The sequence below is a fragment of the Anolis sagrei genome, chromosome 2, assembly GCF_037176765.1.
Source record: "Anolis sagrei isolate rAnoSag1 chromosome 2, rAnoSag1.mat, whole genome shotgun sequence".
NCBI lineage: Eukaryota > Metazoa > Chordata > Lepidosauria > Squamata > Dactyloidae > Anolis > Anolis sagrei.
Genome location: NC_090022.1, coordinates 76004819 through 76028992, shown reverse-complemented (window position 1 = coordinate 76028992; position 24174 = coordinate 76004819). Strand labels below are relative to the sequence as shown.

Here is a 24174-nt window from a genome sequence, read left to right as displayed (position 1 = left end):
AGCTGCCACATTTGGGCCAGCTGAAGGTTCAGAGTTGCCCTGTGTTACACCTTTCCCATTGACTGGGTACCATAAAATGCAAAATCATTGTGTGGTCTTCATTATATAGAAATATTCACAGCGATCTTGCAGTGACAGATTAAAAATGCTCCTACCACTACTGCATGAAAATCTAGTCTGATGCACAGATATAAAAAGCTGCTAGTAATTTTTATTGGGGAATCTGTATTCACCCCTCTCTGTCTCTTAGTAGTGGGCATCTCCACCTTGAGTGTCAGTTCATTTACCCTAATTTAGTGACCTCAAATAGTCAGTCAGATATGTCTGTGCTCCAATGAAAAGGAGAAATAGAACTAGGTGTCATGGTATTTTGATGACCTTATGCTCTAAATCTCTTAATGGCATAATTCTGTGATTCTGTTCTGTTAGTTTAGAAACTTGGGAGGCAAAATAAAATTCTGAGACATCTTGCTCAGTAATTACCCATAAGGGAAAATTGTAGTTTCCCAATCCCATCTTCTGAAATGTGGTCAAGTAATAATTGGGTGTAATGGCTACATTGTTAGACTGTGGCTTGGAAGATCAATTTTTAAATATCCACTGAGTTCACTGGGTGGCCTTGGATCCCTTACCCGGTCTCATTTCTGTTATGGTATTATGTAAGAAGGGGAGATAATCGCATACACCATCTTAAGCGCATTGGAAGGAAGATGTAAGTGTACCTATGATACTGAGAAGTAAATAAAAGCTGGATCCAACTGTGCAATTCTCAAAGCTTATCTAGAGAGATACTACAGTTGGTGATACTGAAAGCTGTATTGAGGGCTTGGAGGGTTAAAAAGTTCCACTGTATCTGTTCTCCTGGCATAGATTACCCACTTGGGCAACAAGGTAGTTTCAGTCATGAATCTCAGAAATAAACCATCCTGATGGTTGAAATGGACCTGGAGAATCTACAATAAAACAGCATCAACATTCAATTCAAATGTAAAATTGATTCTAACAACCCACTATTTCTTTCTTGTATTTATTAAAGTATTTATATCCCGCTCTTCAGGCACAAAGGCTCTCAGAGTGGCTTACAAATGGTTGATTTGAAAGTTTCCTGCCCTTGGGTTTGCAAATTAAATAAGACATGACTCACAAGGAAAAATGCTATTTCAACTGCTTTTGTGCATTTGATGCTGGATCTGCCTCTTCTGCCTATTTGAGGACAGGGCAGTGTCAGTGGGATGAAGAGAGGGCATATCATCTGCTTCTAGGCCTGGGTATGGTGGAACTGGGCTTCCTCTTCTTTTCATTCAGTTCGTGTGGATTCCATGTTAAGACAGGTATTTACCTAATAAACATAACATTTTCTTGCCTTAAAAAGTTTGTATGGTCACTGACTTTGGGGTTGGTGATTCCTGTAAACTGCTGATGGATTTACAAATTGGAACTAGCTTCCATGAATATTTCAGTCAGACATGAGCAAAGTGTTCAGAAGCTGCATACCTCTGCATATCAGTGGATAGTGATAAATGGTGTGTGAGGGCTACTACTTTCATGTATTTTTGGTTTCTTCAAAGCTTCTGAAAAAATGTTTGGAGGGTCAAGCATGTCAGATGAGAATGGATCCTTCATTTAGTTTTGTTGTTTATTCGTTCAGTCACTTCTGACTCTTCGTGACCTCATGGACCAGCCCACGCCAGAGCTCCCTGCCGGCTGTGGCCACCCCCAGATTCTTCAAAGTCGAGCCAGTCACTTCAAGGATTCCATCCATCCACCTTGCCCTTGGTCGACCCATCTTCCTTTTTCCTTCCTTTTTCCCCAGCATCATTGTCTTCTCCAAGCTTTCCTGTCTTCCCATTATGTAGCCAAACTGCTTCATCTGTGCCTCTAACATCCGTCCTTCCAATGAGCAGCCGGGCTTTATTTCCTGGAGTATGGACTGGTTTGATCTTCTTGTGGTCCAAGGCACTCTCAGAATTTTCATCCAGCACCACAGTTCAAAAGCATCTATCTTCCTTCACTCAGGCTTCCTTATGGTCCAACTCTCGCATCCATAGGTTACTACGGGGAATACCATTGCTTTAACTATGTGGATCTTCATTGCCAGTGTGATGTCTATACTCTTCACTATTTTATCGAGATTGGCCATTGCTCTCCTCCCAAGAAATAAACATCTTCTGATTTCCTGGCTACAGTCTTCACTCCTAGAAATACAAAGTCTGTCACTGCCTCCATGTTTTCTCCCTCTATTTGCCAGTTATCAATCAGTCTAGTTGCCATAATCTTGGTTTTTCTGATGTTTAACTGCAACCCAACTTTTGCACTTTCCTCTTTCTTCTTGGTTAGAAGGCTCCTCGGCTCCTCGCTTTTGGCCATCAAACTGGTATCATCTGCATATCTAAGGTTGTTAATGTTTCTTCCAGTAATTTTAACTCCAGCCTTGGATTTGTCAAGCCCTACGTGCCGCATGATGTGTTCTGCATGCAAGTTGAATAGGTATGGAGAGAGTATACAGCCCTGCCGTACACCTTTCCCAATCTTGAACCAGTCTATTTTTCCATGGTCTGTTCTTACTGGTTGTGATACAGATTCCTCAGGAGAGAGACAAGGTGACTTGGTATCCCCATATCACCAAGAACTTGCCACAATTTATTAAGATCCACACAGTCAAAGGCTTCAGAACAGTCAATAAAACAGAAATGGATGTTTTTCTGAAACTCTCTGCCTTTCTCCATTATCCAGCGGATATTGGCAATTTGGTCTCTCGTTCCTCTGTCTTTTCTAAACCCAGCTTGTACATTTGGTAGCTCTCGCTCCATGTATTGCTGGAGTCTATCTTGCAGGATCTTGAGCATTACCTTACTGGCATGAGAAATAAGTGCCACTGTATGAAAGTTTGAGCATTCTTTAGCATTTCCATTTTTTGGTATGGGGATATGTTGATTTTTCCAATCTGATGGTCATTCTTGTGTTTTCTATATTTGCTGGCATATAGCATGCATCACCTTGACTGCATCATCTGTCAAGATTTTAAACAGTTCAGCTGAGATCCCATCGTCTTCTGCTGTCTTGTTATTAGCAATGCTTCTTAAGGCCCATTCAACCGCATTCCTCAGGATGTCTGGTTCTAATTCACTCACCACATCGTCAAAACTATCCTCGATATTATTATCCTTCCTATACAGATCTCCTGTATAGTCTCGCTGCCTTTTCTTGATCTTTTCAGCTTCTGTTAGGTCCCCGCCATGTTTGTTTTGATCATTGCCATTTTCGCCTGAAATTTACCTCCGATGTTTCTAATTTTCTGGGAAAGGTCTCTTGTTCTTCCTATTCTGTTGTGTTCTTCCACTCCCATGCATTGCTTGTTTAAAAATAGCTCCTTATTTCTTCTAGCTAACCTCTGGAATTGTGCATTTAATTGGACATATCTCCCTCATCACTGTTTCCTTTGGCTTTCCTTCTTTCTTGGGCTACTTTCAGTGTCTCAGCAGACAACCATCTTGCCTTTTTATTTTTATTTTTCTTTGGGACATACTTAGTTGCTCCCTCCTGAACAATGTTGCTGACTTCTGTCCATAGTTCTTCTAGTACCCTATTTCTTAAATGCGGTCCCTTAAATCTATTATTCACCTCCATTGCATATCCACTAGGAATATTTGTGAGATCATATCTAACTGGTCTCTGTGTTTTCCCTATTTTCTTTAATCTGATTCTAAATTGTGCAATAAGAAGTTTGTGATCTGAATTACAGTCAGCCCCAGGTCTTGTTTTCACCGAATGGATGGATGTACGCCACCTTTGGCTGATTTCAGTGTTGACCATCTGGTGAAGTCCATGTATAAAGCTGTCTTTTATGTTGTTGGAAGATTAATTTATGATTTCTCTGTGATTTTGGCTAGAAAAGCAAGTCCTCTTGCCCTACATTACTTCCCAGGGTTAGTTTTTTTTTTCCATGTCAGGAGTGACTTGAGAAACTGCAATTTGCTTCTGGTGTGAGAGAATTGGCTGTCTGTAAGGACATTGCCCAGGCTTCTCTCATGTCCCTGCATGAGAAGCTGGAGTTGACAGACAAGACCCCCCCCCCCCCCCCCGGGATTTAAATTGCCAACGTTTCGGGCAGCAGTCCGCCCAGGGTTGGGTAATTCAGCAGTAGTCCTTTTGTAAAATGCAGCAATTTATTGTAATGGATATAATAATTAATCCTGCTGAAAATCAGTAATATTGGGTATGATTTAAGTGGGGCAATGGTAACTTGGACAGTTTTGGTCCTCCTGAATATATAGATGTGAACGATTTAAACATATACAACCAAATGTTATAAGCTAGGGTGCTCAGTTTCAGCTATGATGGCCAGATCATTAAAAAGTACAATCATGTTTATTAGTAAAAAACTTCAGCAAAACTGGTGTGACGTAATTCTTATTGGAAAGGGGTGAGCTTGTACGAGCTTCTTACCCTCTTGAAGAAGTTAAAATGGATTTATTTCTATAATGCTGCATTGTTGGAAATATGTTTCTACCATCAGGGCTCTGTAATAGAAAAAGCCATGTTTCACAGACACCTAAAAATAAACTATTTTAGGCATTGTTGTCTGACTCTGTTACCAACCTAAGGTGACCCTTTCACAGAGTTTTTCTTTGCAAGATTTCTTCAGAAGAAGTTTGCAAATGCCTTCTGAGAGAGTGTGACTTGCCCAAGGTTGTCCAGTGAGCTTCGTGACTGAATGGAGATTCAGACCCTGGTTTCCAGAGTCATAGCCCAGTGCTCAAACTACTGTTGTAGTTCATGGACTTTTAATCTGTCCACAGATCCTCAGTGGCCTGTGAAGTGGCAGCAAATGACAAAAAGGTGGGGGTTTTCTTCTCTGTTTCTTTGAAAATAGTGTTTATGTCAGGGCATATAGTTTCTATCAGATTCTCAAAGAGGATTATGACTCAAAAAGGGTTAAGAACCACTGCTCAACTGACCTTTTTAAGCATTTAATTGCTTTCAGTTACTTAGAACACTACTTCTTAAACTGTGGTTCCCAGCCTCAAATGTGGTCCCTTAACTCAGTGTTTGGGTCCTGGAAAATTTGGCAACAGTAAAAGTCTTCTGAACATCACGTAATGGCTCTTTTGTGTTGTGCAGTGTTTACAGTGCATATTGCAGAAGATGCTTCAGCTGCACTTCATCAAAAAGGGAAATCAGCCTGTTAGCGAGGCTTGCAAATGCTGATTTTTATACTTATTTCATATACCTATATATCAGGGGTCATGTAAACATTTCTTGGATCGGAAGTGAAAACGTTTAAGAAGCCCTGACTCAGAACAGCAAGGAATTTTAACTTGACAGGAAAAAAAGTTTGGTTGATAGCAATTGTGCCCTCTTTCCATTCAATCAACCAGCCTGGTTGTGTGAAAGAAAAATTACTTAGGGGGAAATTTATTCCATCTTTGGCATTGCCCCCAGACTCCCCACCTCACTCTAGAATGTGGCTTCTACAAAAAAAAAAAAAAAAAAAAAAAAGGAAAAAAAGAAAATGTAATGCTTGAAATCATTGAGAGACAACAAAGTAAGTTATGAGTAGCATAATGTTGTGAGTAGATCTTCTGGGGAGGCCCTGCTCTCTATCCCGCCGGCTTCACAGGTGCGGCTGGCGGGGACGAGAGACAGGGCCTTTTCTGTGGTGGCCCCTCGGCTGTGGAACACCCTCCCCATGGAGGTAAGATCAGCCCCCTCGCTAATGGTGTTCAGAAGAAGATTAAAAACTTGGATGTTTGAACAGGCATTTGGTTAATCAGTGCAATGAATGTGATGATTACAGGAATGGAAATATGGACGACAAATTTGGATCACGACTCTAGTGATGAGGTGCATAGTGTTGTTATTGTTGTGTCAATATTGTATATTATGCTTTTATGGTTTTAAATTGTATATTGTTGACTGATTCTTATCCTTGTTGTAAACCGCGTTGAGTTGCCGTTAGGCTGAGAAACTGCGGTATACAAGTAAAGTAAAGTAAATAAATAAATAAATAAATAAATAATGCTCAATCAGTAAACATTATTTCTTTGGTCTTCTATGTGGCTAGGAAATTCTGTGAGATGTAGTCTGCAAAATAACTGTTTTAAATTCTGAAAACGCCTATAGTTTATTCTTATTCCATCTCAAAAAGTTATAAGTTTGGCTTTGAAAGGTGCCAGTAGAGGGAAAGATATCAAACTTCTTTGGAGGCTTTTAAACAGGCTGGATCTGTCAGGGGTGCTTTGAATGCTATTTTCCTGCTTCTTGGCACGGGGTTGGACTGGATGGCCCACAATGTTTTTTTCATTTCTATGATTCTGTTATTTTAACTGCATTTTTTGTACAGGAGGAAATTTCCATTGGTGCCAAGGGTGGTAAACTCATACGGAGTTGATGTCCTCAAATGCTAACAGATCCAGATGATTTTCAATTTTTCTATAATTGATTGCTTAACTGTTTTTGACAGTGGGTGTTTTGAGTCCTTAGAGTCGTACTCTGACAGTTGACATGATAGTTCCTAGGCATTGTCTATTTCAGGCATGGGAATTTTCAGGTTTTTGAACCTAACACAATCTATGAAGTAGTCCCTGTTCCCACAATTCCTATCCTTCTTCCTATCTAACAGAATAAAAAGAACATTCCCTTGTTAGTGACCAGAGGGAATCAAGGAATTCCCCATTTGCATCCAGTGGAACAGTAAAACATTCAAGGAATAATTTTAGGTGCAGACACAGAAAGGCAGTTGGCATCATAGACAGAGCTAGAGGTCAGGGGCATCATCTACCACACTAGCATTCGGTCAGTCTGTTCTCTGGTACCCAAGCAGGTGCCCATCTTTTCCCTATTTATTACTCAACCACATATTTCCCTGTGGTTTCTGGTAGCTTCCAAATATTTGTAATAAGCAAAGGCGGAGGAGCAGATAATGCTGACTGCTGGATGCAAAGGTAGAGAAGACAGACTTATACACTAACTGATTCCTAACTACAGTAACGTGGTCAAGTGAGTTAAAAAAAATCACTGCCGCTGAATGTTCAGTTACTAGGGAAAGGAATCTGATTAAATCTATTCTGATTGAGAAGTTAATCCCCAAAGAACAACCTGACCTGTGTAGCTGAAACCTGGCCGGGCAAGGGAAAGGCATAATGTGTCATAACTGTGTACTCTGCTAGGAAGTGCACCAGCAGGAACAATCCAATGGGCAAGAAAGTATAGTTGCGTTAATTAATCATGACTCCATTTCCCTATTAAATTATCCTGTCTAGCCTTCAGCAGGGTGCAAGTATGATCACATAGTAGAGGGGCATCAGATAGGACTGGGATTCTGCTGAGACATAGGAGAGAATTAGAGGCAGCCACATTTCTATCATGCCTAGGTCCAGAAACAGATTAAAACCTTTCTTCATCCCAACTTCCGCTTCCCTGGATCCTGCCTGACTCACAGGCACGCCTGGCGGGGACTAGGGACAGGGCCTTCTCGGTGGTGGCCCCCCGGCTATGGAACACCCTCCCTGTGGACATCAGACTGGCGCCCTCCCTCATGACATTCCGCAAGAGACTGAAGATGTGGTTGTTTGAGAAGGCGTTTGAGTAAGTGCTGCAACAATTGGCAATGACGATTGGAATGGAACATGGATAAAGAGATTTGGATTGTGATTCAATGATGAGACGTTGCGAATGATTTAGTATAACTGTATTATTGATAGTGTCGTTGTTTACTGTTGATGTGATATTGCTTATGTTGTAAATTGTACCTGGTTTTATATGTTGTACACCGCCGTGAGTCGCCCTAGGGCTGAGAACGGCGGTCTACAAGTGCAGTAAGTAAATAAATAAATAAATAAATAAATTAGAGGGAGAGAAGAGGCAGGCAGAGTTCTCTCATGGCCAGAAGCACACCATCCGAGGAGGGAGGGAAGGAGAGGTGGTGTCTGCTGGAGTTAATCTCCTCCCACACTGCCATTCACCTTTCCATTATGCCTTAATTAGATTGTAAGCCTGAGGGCAGGGAACTGCTTTGTTGTTCTTTTACTGTAACACAGCATACACAATGATGGTGTTATATTAAAAAATGATGACAATAATGAAAAAGAGCTGTGGGGTGCACCTTTTGCACCATCTTCTGCAACCCTAAAATAGCTTTTGTGGTCAGTGACTGCCAGCTTAAACCCATCATCATCATGTGTGTGAAGTTCATATATATATTAGTTCATATATATATATATATATATATATATATATATATATATGCAGTCATGCTGGCCACATGACCTTGGAGGTATCTACAGACAACGCCGGCTCTTCGGCTTAGAAATGGAAATGAGCACCACACTCCAGAGTCGGACACAACTGGACTTAATGTCAAGGACAACAAATGTTAATATGTGTGTATGCATATGTATGTATTGCTTCATGGTGCTTATTTTAAAATGGACTGCATTTCTCTGAAGTTCAGAAAGCTCCTTTTGGATATCTTTGATGCTTTTTGTTTTCATCACATTGAATAATTTACTGTTGTCAGTTTTTGGGGAGTGTGTTAGTCATTGAACTATTAATATGTAGAAAAGCTATTTTACTTTAGTTTATTATTCTCATCATTATCTCCTCCTCCTTCATTTGTTACTGTCTTGCAGGTGTGATAACAATGCCAAACTGTCATCCAGGTTAGCATGTCTGGCATGACCAATCTTTGGATTAACAAACTTCTGAAAAATTTATCAGTACTGCTTGAGTTTCTTGCAACGGTGTTTCATAACTGGGTGTTTAAAGTAGCTGTTTCGAAAGAAGCTGCCTTTCAACAGCCTCTTCTTTGCATAAGTTGAAAAGCCATTTAAAAGGCAAAGTTTTTTTTCATGGTGCATTTTCACTTAGTAGAAAGCAGAGGGAGCTAGCTCCTTATGCACAATAACTGGTTTAACACTAGAGAAAAGGGATTGTAATCTCAGCTACAAAAATATTTGTTGTGATATTAAACTACATTGCAGCAAAATAACAAGCAACGATAGCACTGTAAACTTCTTTTTGAAAAGAGGCTTATGAATTGCAGCTTCTTTCACAACAGCAACTTTAAACCACCAGTCATGAAACACAGCTCTAACAATCCCTAGTAATCTTGATAATTTTCTTCAGTGGTTTGTCAATCTGGAGATCAGTTGAGTTAGATTATTTCAAGTTATGTCCTTTGATATTAGCAGCTCATTGTATATCTATTTGGATGTTTCCAGTAGAAGCTGGATAATGTTTTATAAATATGGTTTGGTCACTATAAGCATTTTGTTGCTGAGAACTCTGTATTTTTGGCAGAGCAACAACAATTCCTTTATATTCTGTGTTCTGTAGCATAATGAGAGGTTTGGACATTCTCCCAAATGTCACAACTGAGCACAGCATTACTAAGGCAGAAAAGCCCTATAAACAACTGAAGCAGGGAGAATCTGCAAAAGGTAGAAAGAACAAGCATTGGTAACAAGAATTACTTGTATGTCAAAATGCCTATTGTACAATTGGTTGAAGAAAATTTCTATGGGTTATTGTATATGGTAAGGGTAATATATATATGGTATATGGTAATATATGGGTTATTGTATATGGTAAGGGGTTGATAGTAGTTTAGAATCTGTTCAACTTACCCAGTTCCTTGATGTAGTGTATAGCAAAGGAGGCAGTTGACATGAGCTTTACAGATCTTACAGACCAATACAAGCCTGTATTTAACTCATCTGAATTAACATAAGTGGTAATAATGTGATCTATATAAATAAAAATGTAATGTTTGTTTGTGGGATTAACAGAACTCAGAAACCACTGGACGAATTGACACCAAATTTAGACACAAGACCCCTAACAACCCAATGTATGTCCATCACTCAAAAAATTGATTTTGTCATTTGGGAGTTGTAGTTGCTGGGATTTATAGTTCACCTACAATCAAAAAGCATTCTGAACCTCACAAACGATGGAATTGAACCAGACTTGGTACACAGTTCTCCCATGGCTAACAGAAAATACTGGAAGGGTTTGGTGGGCAGTGTCCTTTGGTTCTGAAGTTGTAGTTCACCTACATCCAGAAATCCCTGTGGACTCAAACAATGATGGATCTGGACCAAACTCTACACGAATACTCATTATGCCCAAATGTGAACACTGATGGAGTTTGGGGAAAATAGAATCTTGACATTTGGGAGGTGTAGTTGCTGGGATTTATAGTTCACCTACAATCACAGAGCATTCTGAACCCCACCAACGATAGAATTGGGCCAAACCTCCCACATAGAACCGCCATGTGGGACACAGCAACACATGATAGGGGACGGCTAGTTAATAATAAAATTAAAGGTGAGGAGAAATACTATCAGTATCTATGGAAGATTAAAAAAACTCTTCGTGGAAAAATACTCAATACAGAACTTACCAGTTATTACTAAACTTAGAAGTAGGAGCAAGACCAGTTGCTGATTGAAGCTCTGAATTACTGACATTTGAACATGGGTATAACTATCTACCAAATTGCTTCAAATGATTGGGTTTGGAATTGATCCAGAATTTGTTTTAAGGTAAGCCCTAGTGTCCATCTAACTTCTGATTGCTATTTTGCAGGTCAAATGGATGATGTACTGGATTGTGTTTGCCTTCTTCACCACAGCAGAGACACTCACAGACATTATTCTTTCTTGGTAAGTCGTCCCCTATGTTGGGAACTAAGCAGGGGAGCTGCTAGATGTATTCATTCTTCTTTAGTTACCCATCTAGAATAGAATGCGATTCTGTGAGAGGATTCAGTAAAGTGTTTGGCTTTCTTGTCCTTGAGAACTGTTTGTGCTATTTCCTTTTAGAATATAGACTCAATTGCTATAGCTCATATATTAGGTGATTTTGACAAAAATGTATTCTGCTGCTTTTCCTGACAACCAGAATGTACAAATAAAGTCTAGAATGCTAGTTTCAAGAAACACATTTATTCATTTTTAAAAAGGTGTATTTTAATAGAAACTGAAGGGGTTTTGGCTGACTTTTTAAATTTGCCACAGTTTCTGGCACTATAGCATGGCAAGCATTTGTCTAATCCTTTACAAAATAATACTGAAACTTACCCAAGGAGAATAGTGAACTCTATGGTCGAGACTGATTTGTCCTGACCACGCATTAAGAAAAGATAAGATGTCATAATCCTTCAAAATGTATCTGCATTAAATGACCAGCAGCCATGTTTAAACTCCTAACTTTCACTTGTCTGAAGGACTTGAATGGTTAGCATAAATACTGGGTTGAGAATATTGCTGATTCTCAGGCAGTGGGGTCAATCTTGTTATTATGCCCCAGACCTATGTTAGTTTAGAGCTCTCTGGTAAATTATTAAACAATGTTTGCAGAGTTTAAGACTGTATATTTGCAGAACTTAGAGATAGCCCTGGACATGGATTAATTAGAGCTGTAGAGGAGACTGGAAATAAATATTCAGGAAAGAAAATCCCAGAAAGTGTGTGATTGGCCTCTTCTATAGCTTTGCTGTATTGATTCTGTCCCATCTATAGTTTTCATTTTCTTCCTTTGCTTATCTCATCTGTGCTACTATCTGGACTGTCAGCCTTTGTCTGTCTCTAACCTCAGCTTGATTCCAGCTTTTCCATTTCTCTCAGGTTTCCTTTCTATTTCGAGTTGAAAATCGCATTTGTGATCTGGCTGCTTTCTCCTTATACCAAGGGCTCCAGCGTTCTCTACAGGAAGTTTGTTCACCCAACGCTCTCCAATAAGGAGAAGGTACTTCCTTTAGATTGCCCTGTTTTTTAGTCCTGAAAGTTGAGTGATGTCCAATTTAGTTAGGTTTCAGAAAACATCTTTAATATTAGTCATGGTTGTGCTTGCTCATAATGAATAGATGGCTACTCCTACTTTTGCAGACCAAGGAGAAAATCCCTAATTTCCAACCTTGAGAGAGTTAGCTCTGACTTTAGTGTTCATTTGGAGTTAAAATTGCTGAAAGAAACATTAGCAAACTAAGATATGCAGAGGATACCACTTTGATGGTGGAAAGTGGGAAAGAGCTGAGGAGCCTTCTAACCAAGGTAAAAGAAAAAAGTGCAAAAGCTGGGTCGCAGTTAAAAATTAAAAAAATATCCAAGATTATGGCAACCAGACTGATAGATAGCTGGCAAATAGAGGGAGAAAACATGGAGGCAGTGACAGACTTTGTATTTCTAGGCACAACGATTACTGCAGACTCAGACTGTAGCCAGGAAATCAGAAGATGTTTACTTCTTGGGAGGAGAGCAATTACCAATCTCAGTAAAATAGTGAAGAGTAGAGACATCACACTGGCAGTGAAGATCCACATAGTTAAAACAATGGTATACCCTGTAGTAACCTATGGTTGTGACTATAAGGACTATAAGGAAGGCTGAGCAAAGGAAAATAGACTCTTTTGAACTGTGGTGCTGGAGGAAAATTCTAAGAGTGCCTTGGACTGCAAGAAAATCAAACCAGTCCATACTCTAGGAAATAAAACCTGGCTGCTCACTGGAGGGAAGGATATTAGAGGCAAAGATGAAGTAGTTTGGCCACATCATGAGAATACAGGAAAGCTTGGAGAAGACAATGATGCTGGGGAAAATGGAAGGAAAAAGGAAGAGGGGCCGACCAAGGGCAATATGGATGGATGGTATCGATGAAGTGACTGGCTTGACTGTGAAAGAACTGGGAGTGGCCACAGCCGACAGAGAGCTCTGGTGTGGCTGGTCCATGAGGTCACTAAGAGTTGGAAGCGACTGATCGAATAAAGAACAATAAAAGTATTCTTTGTGATCCATAGGACCATGCACAGAATTCTGCATGCACACCAGGTCTTTCTCATTTTCTCCCCTTTTATACTGTCTCCTACTTTTCTGAAAACACCCATTTCCATGTTGGACTCTGCCTGGAGCAGTCTTTTAGGCTGAAAGACAAATAGGTCCTTTTTCCTGTACTAAAAACAGATTCTACATTCAGTCAGGTGTGCGTTTTGAAGCAGTTTGGATCCTAGCCACATACTCAGCATGAGCTACTTCCCTTCCTCTGCTGGGACCTTTTACTCTTTTCTAGGGTATACTTCTGCTTGAAAAATCATGTTCACTAGACTATTGAAGTTACAAACTAAAAAATGAATTGAACAAAAATTCATAGCAGCAATTATTATTTATCACTCATTTTTGTCTTGGGGATCTGATACTATTATTTATTATTTATGGTATTTCTACCCCGGAGGGAACTCATCATCATCCATATGTGTATGCTACTTTCCCACAGATATGTGCCATAGAAAGCTCATGGTCTATTAAATAACAGTAAATATAACAATGAAATAACTACAATGCAAAAAACACAAAATAGAATTTACTATGTATAGAAGAAATTGAGTTCCACTAAAGATTGGATTAATGAGTTCTCTAAGGGGGAGAAATGCAGTAAATAAATAAATAATAAAGAAATGATAATTACTATCACTAGCTTCTTCACTAGAAAATCTCCAGACCATTGAGCATATGATTTTGAGCGGTTCCAATTCAACAGGTCTGAACTATTTGGCTGACCGCATCTCCACATACGAGCCTGCCCAGGTGCTGCAATCAGCAGATGAGGCCTTGCTCTTGATCCCACTCCTGCCCCAAGCATGGCTGGTGGGAATGAGAGAAGGGACCTTCTCCGTGGTTGCTCCCTGCCTTTGAACTCTCTAATGAGATTAAAATGGCCCCTCCTTGCTCACTTTCAAAAAACATTTAAAGACCTTTTAATGCTCACAAGCATACAGAGAGGAGGACATATAAAACATCTGGCACAAACAAAATGGAATGAAATATGGAAATGGCTTGTTACTCTGGCTTTTAAATTCTAATGTTTTATTTTTATTAGTCTCAAGTTTAAGTCTTGTTTTTAAGTGTTTATTTGTCAAAATGTGAATTTTTAGTTGCGTGATGCCTAATTTGCTATAATGTTTCACTCTTTTCTGATGTTGATGTCTAATATGTTATTATTTGATTTATGATGTGTTTATTTGCTTTTTGGTCGCACTTTATGGCATTGAATGTTTGCTGCTGTATGTCGTGAACCTCCCTGAATCCCCATTGGGGAGATAGGGTGAGATAGAAATAAAGTTTTATTTTATTATTATTCTCTGCGGTTGAGCGTGTGTTACTTGCCCAGAGTCACCAAGAGGGTTGCCATGGCTAAGCAGGGATTTCAACTCTGGTTTGCAGAATCATAGTCCATCACTGAAACTCCTTCACCATGCTGGCTCTGTTTGAAATTTATCAGGGATTAACCCTTTCCAGGTTAGAGCAATCCTACAGGATGTCAAGCAGGGATACTAGTGCAGAGTACATTATAGCTCAGACTCTAGAAGTATTTGAAGCCAAAAATTACAAACTTCCTTGAGGCTGGCCTTCAGTTTTATAATTCTGCCAGAATTGGATGATTCCTATTTGATTCATCTCCGACTTTCTCTTTTCAGCATACAGCATATTCAAGGATAGTTTGTAGTTGCTGAACAAGAAGAATTTACTAAGACACTTGACAAAGTTTCAGTGCTTTTATTCTTAACATAGGATGACTCTCTGTGACATGTATGAGAACTCATGTCTCTTGTTGTTCTTCAAACCTATGAGCTTTGTGCATTGTGAACGCCTGTATAATTTTTAATGTGGTCTTCCCCTCAATTAAATCCTAGGAAATTGACGAGTATATCAGCCAGGCCCGTGACAAGAGTTATGAAACTATGATGCGAGTTGGAAAGCGAGGATTAAATCTGGCAGCAAATGCAGCAGTTACTGCAGCTGCAAAGGTAATTTTTATAATTGTGTTCCAGGCCTGTTCTGTTCCATTCTGTGGGGCTAGCTTTCGGTGTCACGCCCTCACCACATATATCCCCCTTGGTCCAAACTTTAGCTTATCCATGATACAGATTCGTTCTGCTGTCTGGCCAAGTGTACTCCTCTTGTGCTGTCTTCTTGTCATCATATCTCCTCCACTGGAAGCTTTTCTGATCTGTTCCTGTCAGAGCTTCTGTGCTAGTGGAGTATAAGGTTCTGCCAACATACCTTCACCCTATGAGGCAACATAGGTTTACTGCTCCAAGATGTACTAAAGTGTTTAAGTGTTAGTATGCTTTCCCATGGCCAAGCAGTAATCAAAGCAAGGGCTCCTGGGCACCACTTGGCTGCAATTTTGTAACCAGGAAAAAGAAAGTGGTTGTCCTTCTGGAACTCCAGTGGAGGTCTTGCTGGAGGTTGGAGGGGTGATATTTCTTTGTCAGATGGTACACAGGACCTGGATGGCCATGTCATGGGGTGGGGTGTGTATTTATACTTGTTATCTCCTTCTATAGCAGTAGTTCTCAACCTGTGGGTCCCCAGATGTTTTGGCCTTCAACATCCAGAAATCCTAACAGCTGGTAAACTGACTGGGATTGCTGGGAGTTGTAGGCCAAAAAACATCTGGGAACCCCAGATTGAGAACCATTGTTCTATAGTGACTGAAAAAGTACACATCCTGGAATCCTGGGAAGTTATATCAGTATATGTCATCAGCAGGATCCCAGTCTCCTAATGATATGTTTAGAAAGATACAATGCATATGGGTAGTTATAAATACCTGATCTGTCTTAAAGGGCCAGGGAGTTTTATCTGAAAAGCTACGGAGCTTCAGCATGCAGGATTTGACTTTGATACGGGATGATGACACTGTGCATTTGCGGAGCCCTGAATCACATATGCGTACCTCTACCACAGGCCTTCATGAAACTGTTGACGATTCAGGTATAAACCATCAGTTTACATTGTTCTGTAAGGGTAGATATCAAGGAGAATTGAAAGTAAATCAGGGATGGCCAAGCTCCCAGGGTCTGAGGGCAGTTTTTCTGCCCTCATTCAGGGATGCACAGTTCCACTTCCAAATGAAAATTGGAGTAACCAGAACATCACTTGGTGTTGTGTTCCATCATGTCATTTCTGATTTATAGTGACCCCAAAGCTGTGTTTCCTTGAGAAGGTTTGTTCAGAGAAGGTGACTTCTAGTTTTTTTTAAATGGCATCCATTCTTTAAAAAACAAACAAACAGATTTTGGCTCCCCTCCTTACTTTGGAAGGGGAGGGATAGAGTTTGCTCCCCCCCCCCCCCCGGATTCCAGGGGCCACAAAACAGATTTCTACAGATTTTCATTCATCTCTTTTAAGGGTGGGAATTATTATTTTCCAGGTGTTTTTTGACCACATTCTGATTTTGCCTCACATCTTGTTCTTTGAGATGCTTTTCAGTTAGACTTATTGGGATAGAATAGAGCAGGCGGCCCTCCAGCTGTTTGGACCTTTAATTCTCAGAATTCCTGACAATTGAACAAGCTCGTTAGGGCTTCTGGGAGTTGGAGGCCCAAACAGCTGGAGGGCCGCAGTTTGAGGATGTCTGGAATAGAGAGAGGGATTGGAGAGCAGGATGAGCAGATGGAGTGTTTGACTTCCCATTTCCCTGGCCTCCCCATTTGCACTTTACATTGCATTAAAATGGTGATAGAAGAGGTATATTACGCTAGGCGAATGAAAGGAGGTGGGGACTGCTGCTGCTCTTTTTTGTTTTGTTTTGTTGTTTGTTTGTTTTTTTTTAAAAAAAGATTAATCCCAAATATAGCATTCAAAGACAGTTAACATTATACCATGTTTGATTCTGAGATTTTAACTGTCATCTTATGTAGTGATAAGGTTCTCTTTCTCCCCTTTGCCTTCCAGAGCTTTAGGCCAGGGTTTGTATTTTTATCCTCTGCTTCTTTGAAGAATAAGAGACAGCTGTACTACTGGCTTTCTTTTCAGGTGCATCCTGTTATTCTTCATCAGAGGAGATGGTAGTGTCTCATCGACATACTGGAGCGCAATCCGATGCCAAAACAGATCCATCAGATGATGATACAGGAGACAAAGTCCCCAAAAGGACTCAGAGCCTTAAAGCTCCCAAGAAAGTGACAAAGTCTGAGGTGAGTTACAATGTAAGGGTTTGGAAGGCTAGCATTTGGACTCTGTGGATATAGTTTGCTCTTCCTGAAAATACAGGAGGAAGGGAAATGCTGTGATTTTTGTGGAATTTTACATGTTCCCCTCAGCCTGATACTCAACCCTTTTTAGTAGCTTACCAATCACCTAAGAGTATTTGCTTTCTCTGGAAACCTGTCTACATTTTGATGGGGTATTTTGCTTCTTCCAGTCTGTCAGTCTTTGTTGAATCTCTGCCTATAGACATCATTTGATAAAGAAGTCTTTATGTCTTCTGCTTTAGTGGGACCATAATTACATCTTAACATGTTTGGGTGTCTACTAAGGACAAAAATTAGATGTGATTATGGCAGCAACCATTTGATTATTCCTTGGTTGTGCCTTCCCAGTTCATGCTATCATCAAGGAGTGGTATGTGTGTAACTGATTTTAATATTAGCATAAAACAGGTTGGAGGGTGGGGCTGAGCATTTCCTTCTTCTTCAGCTTATCCTCCCATGCTTTTTTATCTGAACTCCACCCAAGCAGCTGCATTACTAGAAGTGAATAGGCTGTGTTTAAAAGTGTTTTGGACAACGAATCATTAGAAGATACTGCAAAGGAGAAGCAGTTTAGCTCATCTTTCCTCTGCATCCCCTTTGATGCATTCCTCTGTTTTATTCATAAAGGGAACAGACAGAGGAAAAAACAAATATGGCTGTCCATCTTATTTTAGCCTAATCTGCTACTCACATAATCAAGGAGAGAGCACAGTCCCCATACATTTCGTGAGCTGTCTTGTTTAGGCTCCACTTCCTGATTTTTCCAGGACGAAACCTATTACCTTGTCAAATACATTTCTGTTTTTGGTACACAGTTTCATGTAATTGTCAGTTGCTGAAATACAGTGTTGTATTTATTCCTTATTTTCCATAGGTGATCATTTTTTCTACCAGGTGTTTTATCTGCCTTCATCACAGGGGAACTTTGAGATAGTTGGAACAAATCAAGAACTTTGGTTCAAAAGCAAGATGCTGGCTGCTGGAACTGATGAACAACTGCACTGCATCCTGTCAGATTTCCAAAATCTAGAGCAGTGGTTCTCAACCTGGGGTCCCCAGATGTTTTTGGCCTACAACTCCCAGAAATCCCAGCCAGTTTACCAGCTGTTAGGATTTCTGGGAGTTGAAGGCCAAAAACATCTGGGGACCCCAGGTTGAGAACCACTGATCTAGAGGAAAGCATAGCCATCTTGAAGCCAGGCAAAGACTGTAATGACCCAAAAAGCTATAGACCAATCTCCTTGTTGTGCCACCTTTACAGAGTTCTGGAGAGATTTATTTTGCATAGAATTATGGGAAAAAATAGACCCCTGTCTGATTCCACAGCAAGCTGGCTTCAGGAAGGACAAAAGCTGCACATTGCAAGTGCTGAACCTGACTCAGCACATAGAAGATGGCTTTGAAAGGCAGCAGATCACAGGAGCTGTCTTCATAGACCTGTCAGTGGCTTATGATACTGTAAACCACCGCCTCCTCCTGAGAAAAATGTGTAATATCACAAAGGATTACCACCTCACCCGCCTCATAGGAAACTTGCTACAAAAGCTTTTTTTGTTGAGTTCCAGGGCCAAAGAAGCAGATGGCAAAAACAGAAGAATGGCCTGCCCCAGGGGAGTGCGCTTGCTCCATCCATGTTCAACATTTACACAAATGACCAGCCACTGCCAGAAGGGACAGAGAGTTTCATCTATGCTGATGATTGTGCCATTACTGCTCAAGCAGGGAGCTTTGAGATGGTACAACAGAAGCTCTAGGTGCTCTTACTGCCTGTTACAGGGGAAACCAGCTGATCCCTAATCCATCTAAAACACAGACATGTGCTTTTCACCTTAAGAACAGACAAGCATCCCGAGGTCTGAGGATTACCTGGGAAGGAATCTCAGTGGAGCATTGCAGCTCACCCAAATACCTGGGTGTCACTCTGGACTGTGCTCTGACGTACAAGAAGCACTGTCTGAATATCAAGCAAAAAGTGGGCACTAGAAACAAAATCATACGAAAGCTGACTGGCACAACCTGGGGATCACAGATATAGTGAAGACATCTGCTCGAGCTTTACTACTAGTATGCATGCCCAGTGTGGAACACATCTCATCATGCTAAAACAGTGGATGTGGCTCTTAATGAGACATGCCGCATTATCACGGGATGTCTGCGCCCTACACCACTGGAGAAATTACACTGTTTAGCCGGTATTGCACCACCTGACATCCGCCAGGAAGTAGCAACCAATAGTGAAAGGACCAAGGCAGTGACATCTCTGGCCCACCCCCTGTTTGGGTATCAGCCAGCACACCAACAACTTAAATCAAGAAATAGTTTTCTAAGATCTACAGAGACACTCGCTGGAACACCTCAGCAAGCGAGAGTCCAAAAGTGGCAGGCTTAAACCCAGAACCTCAATCAATGGCTGATACCAAATGAGGGACTCCCTCCTGGGCACACAGAAGACTGGGTGACTTGGAAGGCGCTGAACAGACTGCGCTCTGGCACCACGAGATGCAGAGACAGCCTTAAGAAATGGGGCTACAGAGTGGAATCCACAAGATGCAAGTGTGGAGAAGAGCCAACCACAGACCACCTGCTGCAGTGCAACCTGAGCCCTGCCACATGCACAGTGGAGGACCTTCTTGCAGCAACACCAGAGGCACCCCAAATGGCCAGCTACTGGTCAAAGGACATTTAATAGAATACCAAGCCTGCAAACTTTGTGTTTTGTTTGTTTTTAATGCAATACAACTGTTTGGTTCACTTCTGACACGATAAATAAATAAATCACAGAGAAGAAAAGTGAACTGTAGCTTACTTCCTATAATAAGTGTTGAGAAATCCCCAGCTGAAAGTATTCACAATTGTTCCAGGGATATTTTCTACACATATGGGCATACTCTCAAAACTAGGTGAAATATGTTTTTTTTCCCCTTTTGTAGTTTTCAAATGTCATATATTCAAGATTCTCCACCGTTCGTTGCAAAAAAAAAAAGTCAAGCTTCAAGGGTTATTAAAGTGGCAGGCAATGGATTTGAAGGGGGAAGTAATTTTGAAACTGAAATGTCGTCTCTTTTTCCCCTAGTGTCTTCAGTTTTATAGTTAACAGTTGAAAAAAACAGTAATTTTCTTTTCCAGACTTACTAAGGCTGATAACTCTACTGGAGAGTGGATACATGAATTGGAATAAAATAGTTAAGAGGGTGGAATGACCAGGTAGCAATCAATTAGCATTTTCAGCAATCCTCGTCTGTATTAAAACCAGTAGCCAGGTGAAAACATTAACTAAGTGCTTTCACTTTTTTAAAAAAAAAAAAACCCTCCTCTTTATTCAACAACTGATTCCTTATCCTTTTCCTTGCTTTGCAGCTTCCACAAAAGACTGTGAAAACTCGTCCTAAGAAGAAAGTTACAAACTCCAGTGCTGCTGGCGAATCAGCCTAAGGATATCCCTGCCTGTCTGTCCCAGAGCTCTTCTGTCACTTTAAGGGGCACTCACCAAGAAAAGGGAGCTGAGACCGTGTACATAACAGCTACTGCTTTGTAGAGCTCATTCCAAGGCGAGAGGGTGACCAAAATTTGGTACACAGATGAGAGGATGGCTGTCCTCAGGAATTATAAATCTTCATTTTTGAGATGGAGAAAAAGCTAACCTGTCTGTATATAGCCTATCGCTTTGGAATCCCCTCTCTGTGTGTAACCCTAATAGGGAAACTGTTGGAACAACTCTATAATCTGGGTTAGAGCCATCTTTGGCAGAGAGGCTGGGGGGGAAAAGAGATTTGTGCCACTGAAATTCTAATTGGAGGCAGAGAGCTCCGTATAATATTTCAGCATTTCATTGGATGTCATGCTGTAGCTGCTGTGGAAAATTGTTAAGAAGTGCCTGATGTGAAATGATTGGTACTAAAATGTGTCATCCAGACTTGCTTTGGCAGGACAGAGAGACAGAAGCAACATTTGACTTGCTGCTTTGCTACTTGAGCGGAGGCTTGTTGGTGGTGATAGTGGGCTTGTATAAGGGTGGGTTTCTCGTTTGTGGCAGACTGCAGATGTTTTGGGGGAGGGACTGAAAGTGAGATTGTGAGTAAAGGGCATCTTTATATCTGGTGCCTGTTTCTAGAGAGTCATTTTATTTCTTGGAGGGGAATACTGTAACTCAATTTATAATGTTGAGAAGGTAAAACTTTTTTGCATGGTTTAAAAAATATATAGAATAAAGGCAGGAAGGAAGCTGTTAAATGATGGGAACAGGGCATGTGGGGTCACTTGAGCAGTTATCAGTGTCTCTCCAAAGAGTTGTAATCCTGAGTAGTCACTATCTGGAAGCCAAATCTTTTGGAGCCCCACTTTGGAGTTGCTGTCATATTTTAGATGTTTCAGGTCTATTTTCTGTAAGAATTGTTTGTGAAAGGCATGTATGGAAGATGTTGGAAGGTAGTTAGCTGGATGTGTTTGCTATGTACTCAATTATGCTTTATTTGCACTGGAAATATATAAGGTATGAGCTTGATTTGTGCAGCCTGGTTGGTAAACCCCTGAGGTAGGCTTTGTGAGTGACACCTTGAAATGAGAGAGTGGTGTTCTTGATTCTCTGGGTAGAAACTGGATAAGGTTACTCAGCTCTCAGGAATTACCCATTTCTATCACTACTGTATTCTGTAATTCTCTGCTAACTCTGATTACTGTTTTGAGGCAATATCTTGTGGAGTTTTAAATGTTCTGTCAAGTCAGAGCTCAATCCAATCAAACAGGTGAATTAATCCTGGGAAACCTATCTTTTCCAGCCAATTTAACATAGCTACACATGTCATCCAAGCTTGTAGTGCAGGGATATTGAGGCACATAGCATGTTGTTCAACCTTACTGTTTCCTAGGTTAATGTGTGTGATAAAGTATTCATTTTCTGAATATGTTCCAAAGCCACCAGCCTTAAAAAGAACGGAAAAATTGAGACTTTGACAATACAGAAACTAAATTTTAGTTTATTCATTTTTCAATAAGCTGATACACCAAACTCTAAAAAATGGGTGACAATATGGGTTGAGTGGAGGTGTGCAAAAAAAAGAAAAGGTTGTGTAGTTGCTTCACTGTTCAGATTAAATCCCATTGTTTCATTGCAGGTTGACATCTACTGCTAAGGGATTAAGATCAGAAGTTAAGTAAGATCCATTGATTTCAGAAGGTCTCCCCTAATAGTGAACTTAATCGTAGGGCTGCCTCTTTTAACTAGCTTCCATGTTTTGTACAATGAAAAGAGATGACCTCTCTTTTCAGATTTAGTAGGCATTTCTAGTGAAAATACTGCCTCCGATGTCTTACAGATCAGTTACACATCTGCACTTTTGTGTTGCACTTCTGTCGTGGGCAAATGGCAGTTCAGTGTGTGCAAGAACAAAGAAAAGGCTTCACAACATGGTTTGCCATTCTTTATTTTTTCAGCAGCTGTTTCATGGTCAAGATTTGGCAACTGATAGAAGACATTTTATAATTTGTCAAGGATGTTGATCTTAAATCTCAGATTAGACTTTTAATAGCTGAAAGATTGGCTTGAATTTACTAGATATAAGAACATAGAAACAGATTGTACTTTCAGAGTTGAACAACCCTTTCTTACTGCTGTGCAATTAGTGCCAGGTTTGGAGGGGTGGTTACATATGAAACAGCTCAGTGTAGAATATGAATGGAAAAGCCATTTCTATGCTGGCTTGGGATTCATATTTGTGCATTATTAGAGAGGGAAGAGCATTCTGTTTCACAGAAAAAAAAATGACTCCTGTATCAAATTGTCATTTAACAACACACAGTAATTTTTGTCTGTAGATATTGCTTTGCATTTTTCATATAATGTAGACTTTCCAGGATCCACTGTGTAATCTTAATTTTACAAAAATATTAGTAATAGCATCTTGCTAAATAACTTTATTTTCTACATCATCAAATCTGTTTTGAAGAGGCTTAAGTCCTGAAACAATCTTTCCTGTATATTTTAAAATTAACCTATTCTGGATATGTTGTCTTCCCACCACATCATATTTGTCAACAAAGGATTTTGTTTATCTAAAGGTACTACTTCTTGGTACTACAAGGTGTCCCAAAAATGTATATGCCCTTTAACAGTAGCTATATTTATTATTTGAAGGCTAAGTAAATGCTGAAGAATACATGTTATAATAATGACTCAATCAGAGTAACAAATTCCATCTCAAATTGAAGTTTTATGCAAGGTGTTCTAATTGTTGTGCCTGTGCAGCGATGCATTTCTTGCTTTGTCAAAGCACAGAGTTACAACCCTCACTTAAAGTTCCTCTTGTAATTTCATGACACTTGTAATATTGGAAACTTCAATCCTGTTAAGTGGTGTATTTTTAAATTTCAAAATAAATATTCAGGATTACAAACTGTTACAGGTTTATACATTTTTGGGGAACACCCTGTATGTTTGCTTCACTTTTCTCAGTAGATTTTGCCTTCTGTTTTCTTTTGAGACCATCACCCTCTAATGGCTCTGCTGCTTTCATTCTGCTTGTCTCATGTATGGCAACATAGCAGAGACTCAGTTAATCTCTGTCTGCCTTAGGTCACCAGAATGGAGGCAGAGATTGTCAAGTGCATGGCAAATTGTAATATGTGGCTTCAGGTGTTTGCTTTGTTAGTTTTGCATCTGTCTTAGACTCCTTCTTCACTGCCATATAATCCAGTTCAAAACAAATACTCTGGATTTTATATGGCAGTGTAGAAGGGGCCTTAGAGGTTTTGACATCCTCTGGTTGTATTATCAGTTGTTTTTTCTCAGCGAAGTCTCTGAGAGCTTGATCCATTTTCTTGATTGTTCTGTGACATGTGGGAGGAATTACAGTGTTTTGTAAAATGTTTCACATTGTGCTCTCTCTTTTTATGCTTGGGAGATCAATCTGTCTTAATTAACCTTCCAAGCGAGCAAGGTTATGCTGAAATATTGGATGGATTCAGACCAAAATATGCCAAACTTTAAATAGGTGGTTTAATATTCTGTGGATTAAAAAGAACCAAACTAAATAGCAACTACTGAAGGGGGCATTTGGGACAGTGGTTGATACCTTGCTATACTGCAACCCCCTGAAAATTATATTTCTGGCTATTTGATGTGAGATGGAAGCTCTCAT

The 24174-nt window shown here is 40.2% G+C and overlaps 1 protein-coding gene across 1 annotated transcript in view; it reads left to right on the top strand.

Annotated features, from left to right (window-relative positions):
* REEP2 (receptor accessory protein 2) overlaps positions 1–23904 on the top strand; it is a 28073-nt gene extending 4169 nt beyond the window's left edge. The window contains exons 3-8 of the mRNA XM_060765706.2: positions 10594–10670; positions 11634–11754; positions 14693–14806; positions 15632–15779; positions 16824–16984; positions 20399–23904. Of these exons, the coding sequence (XP_060621689.2) occupies positions 10594–10670; positions 11634–11754; positions 14693–14806; positions 15632–15779; positions 16824–16984; positions 20399–20473 (696 nt within the window). The 3' untranslated portion in view covers positions 20474–23904. The remainder of the gene's footprint in view (positions 1–10593; positions 10671–11633; positions 11755–14692; positions 14807–15631; positions 15780–16823; positions 16985–20398) is intronic.
* The last annotated feature ends 270 nt before the right edge of the window (positions 23905–24174 follow it).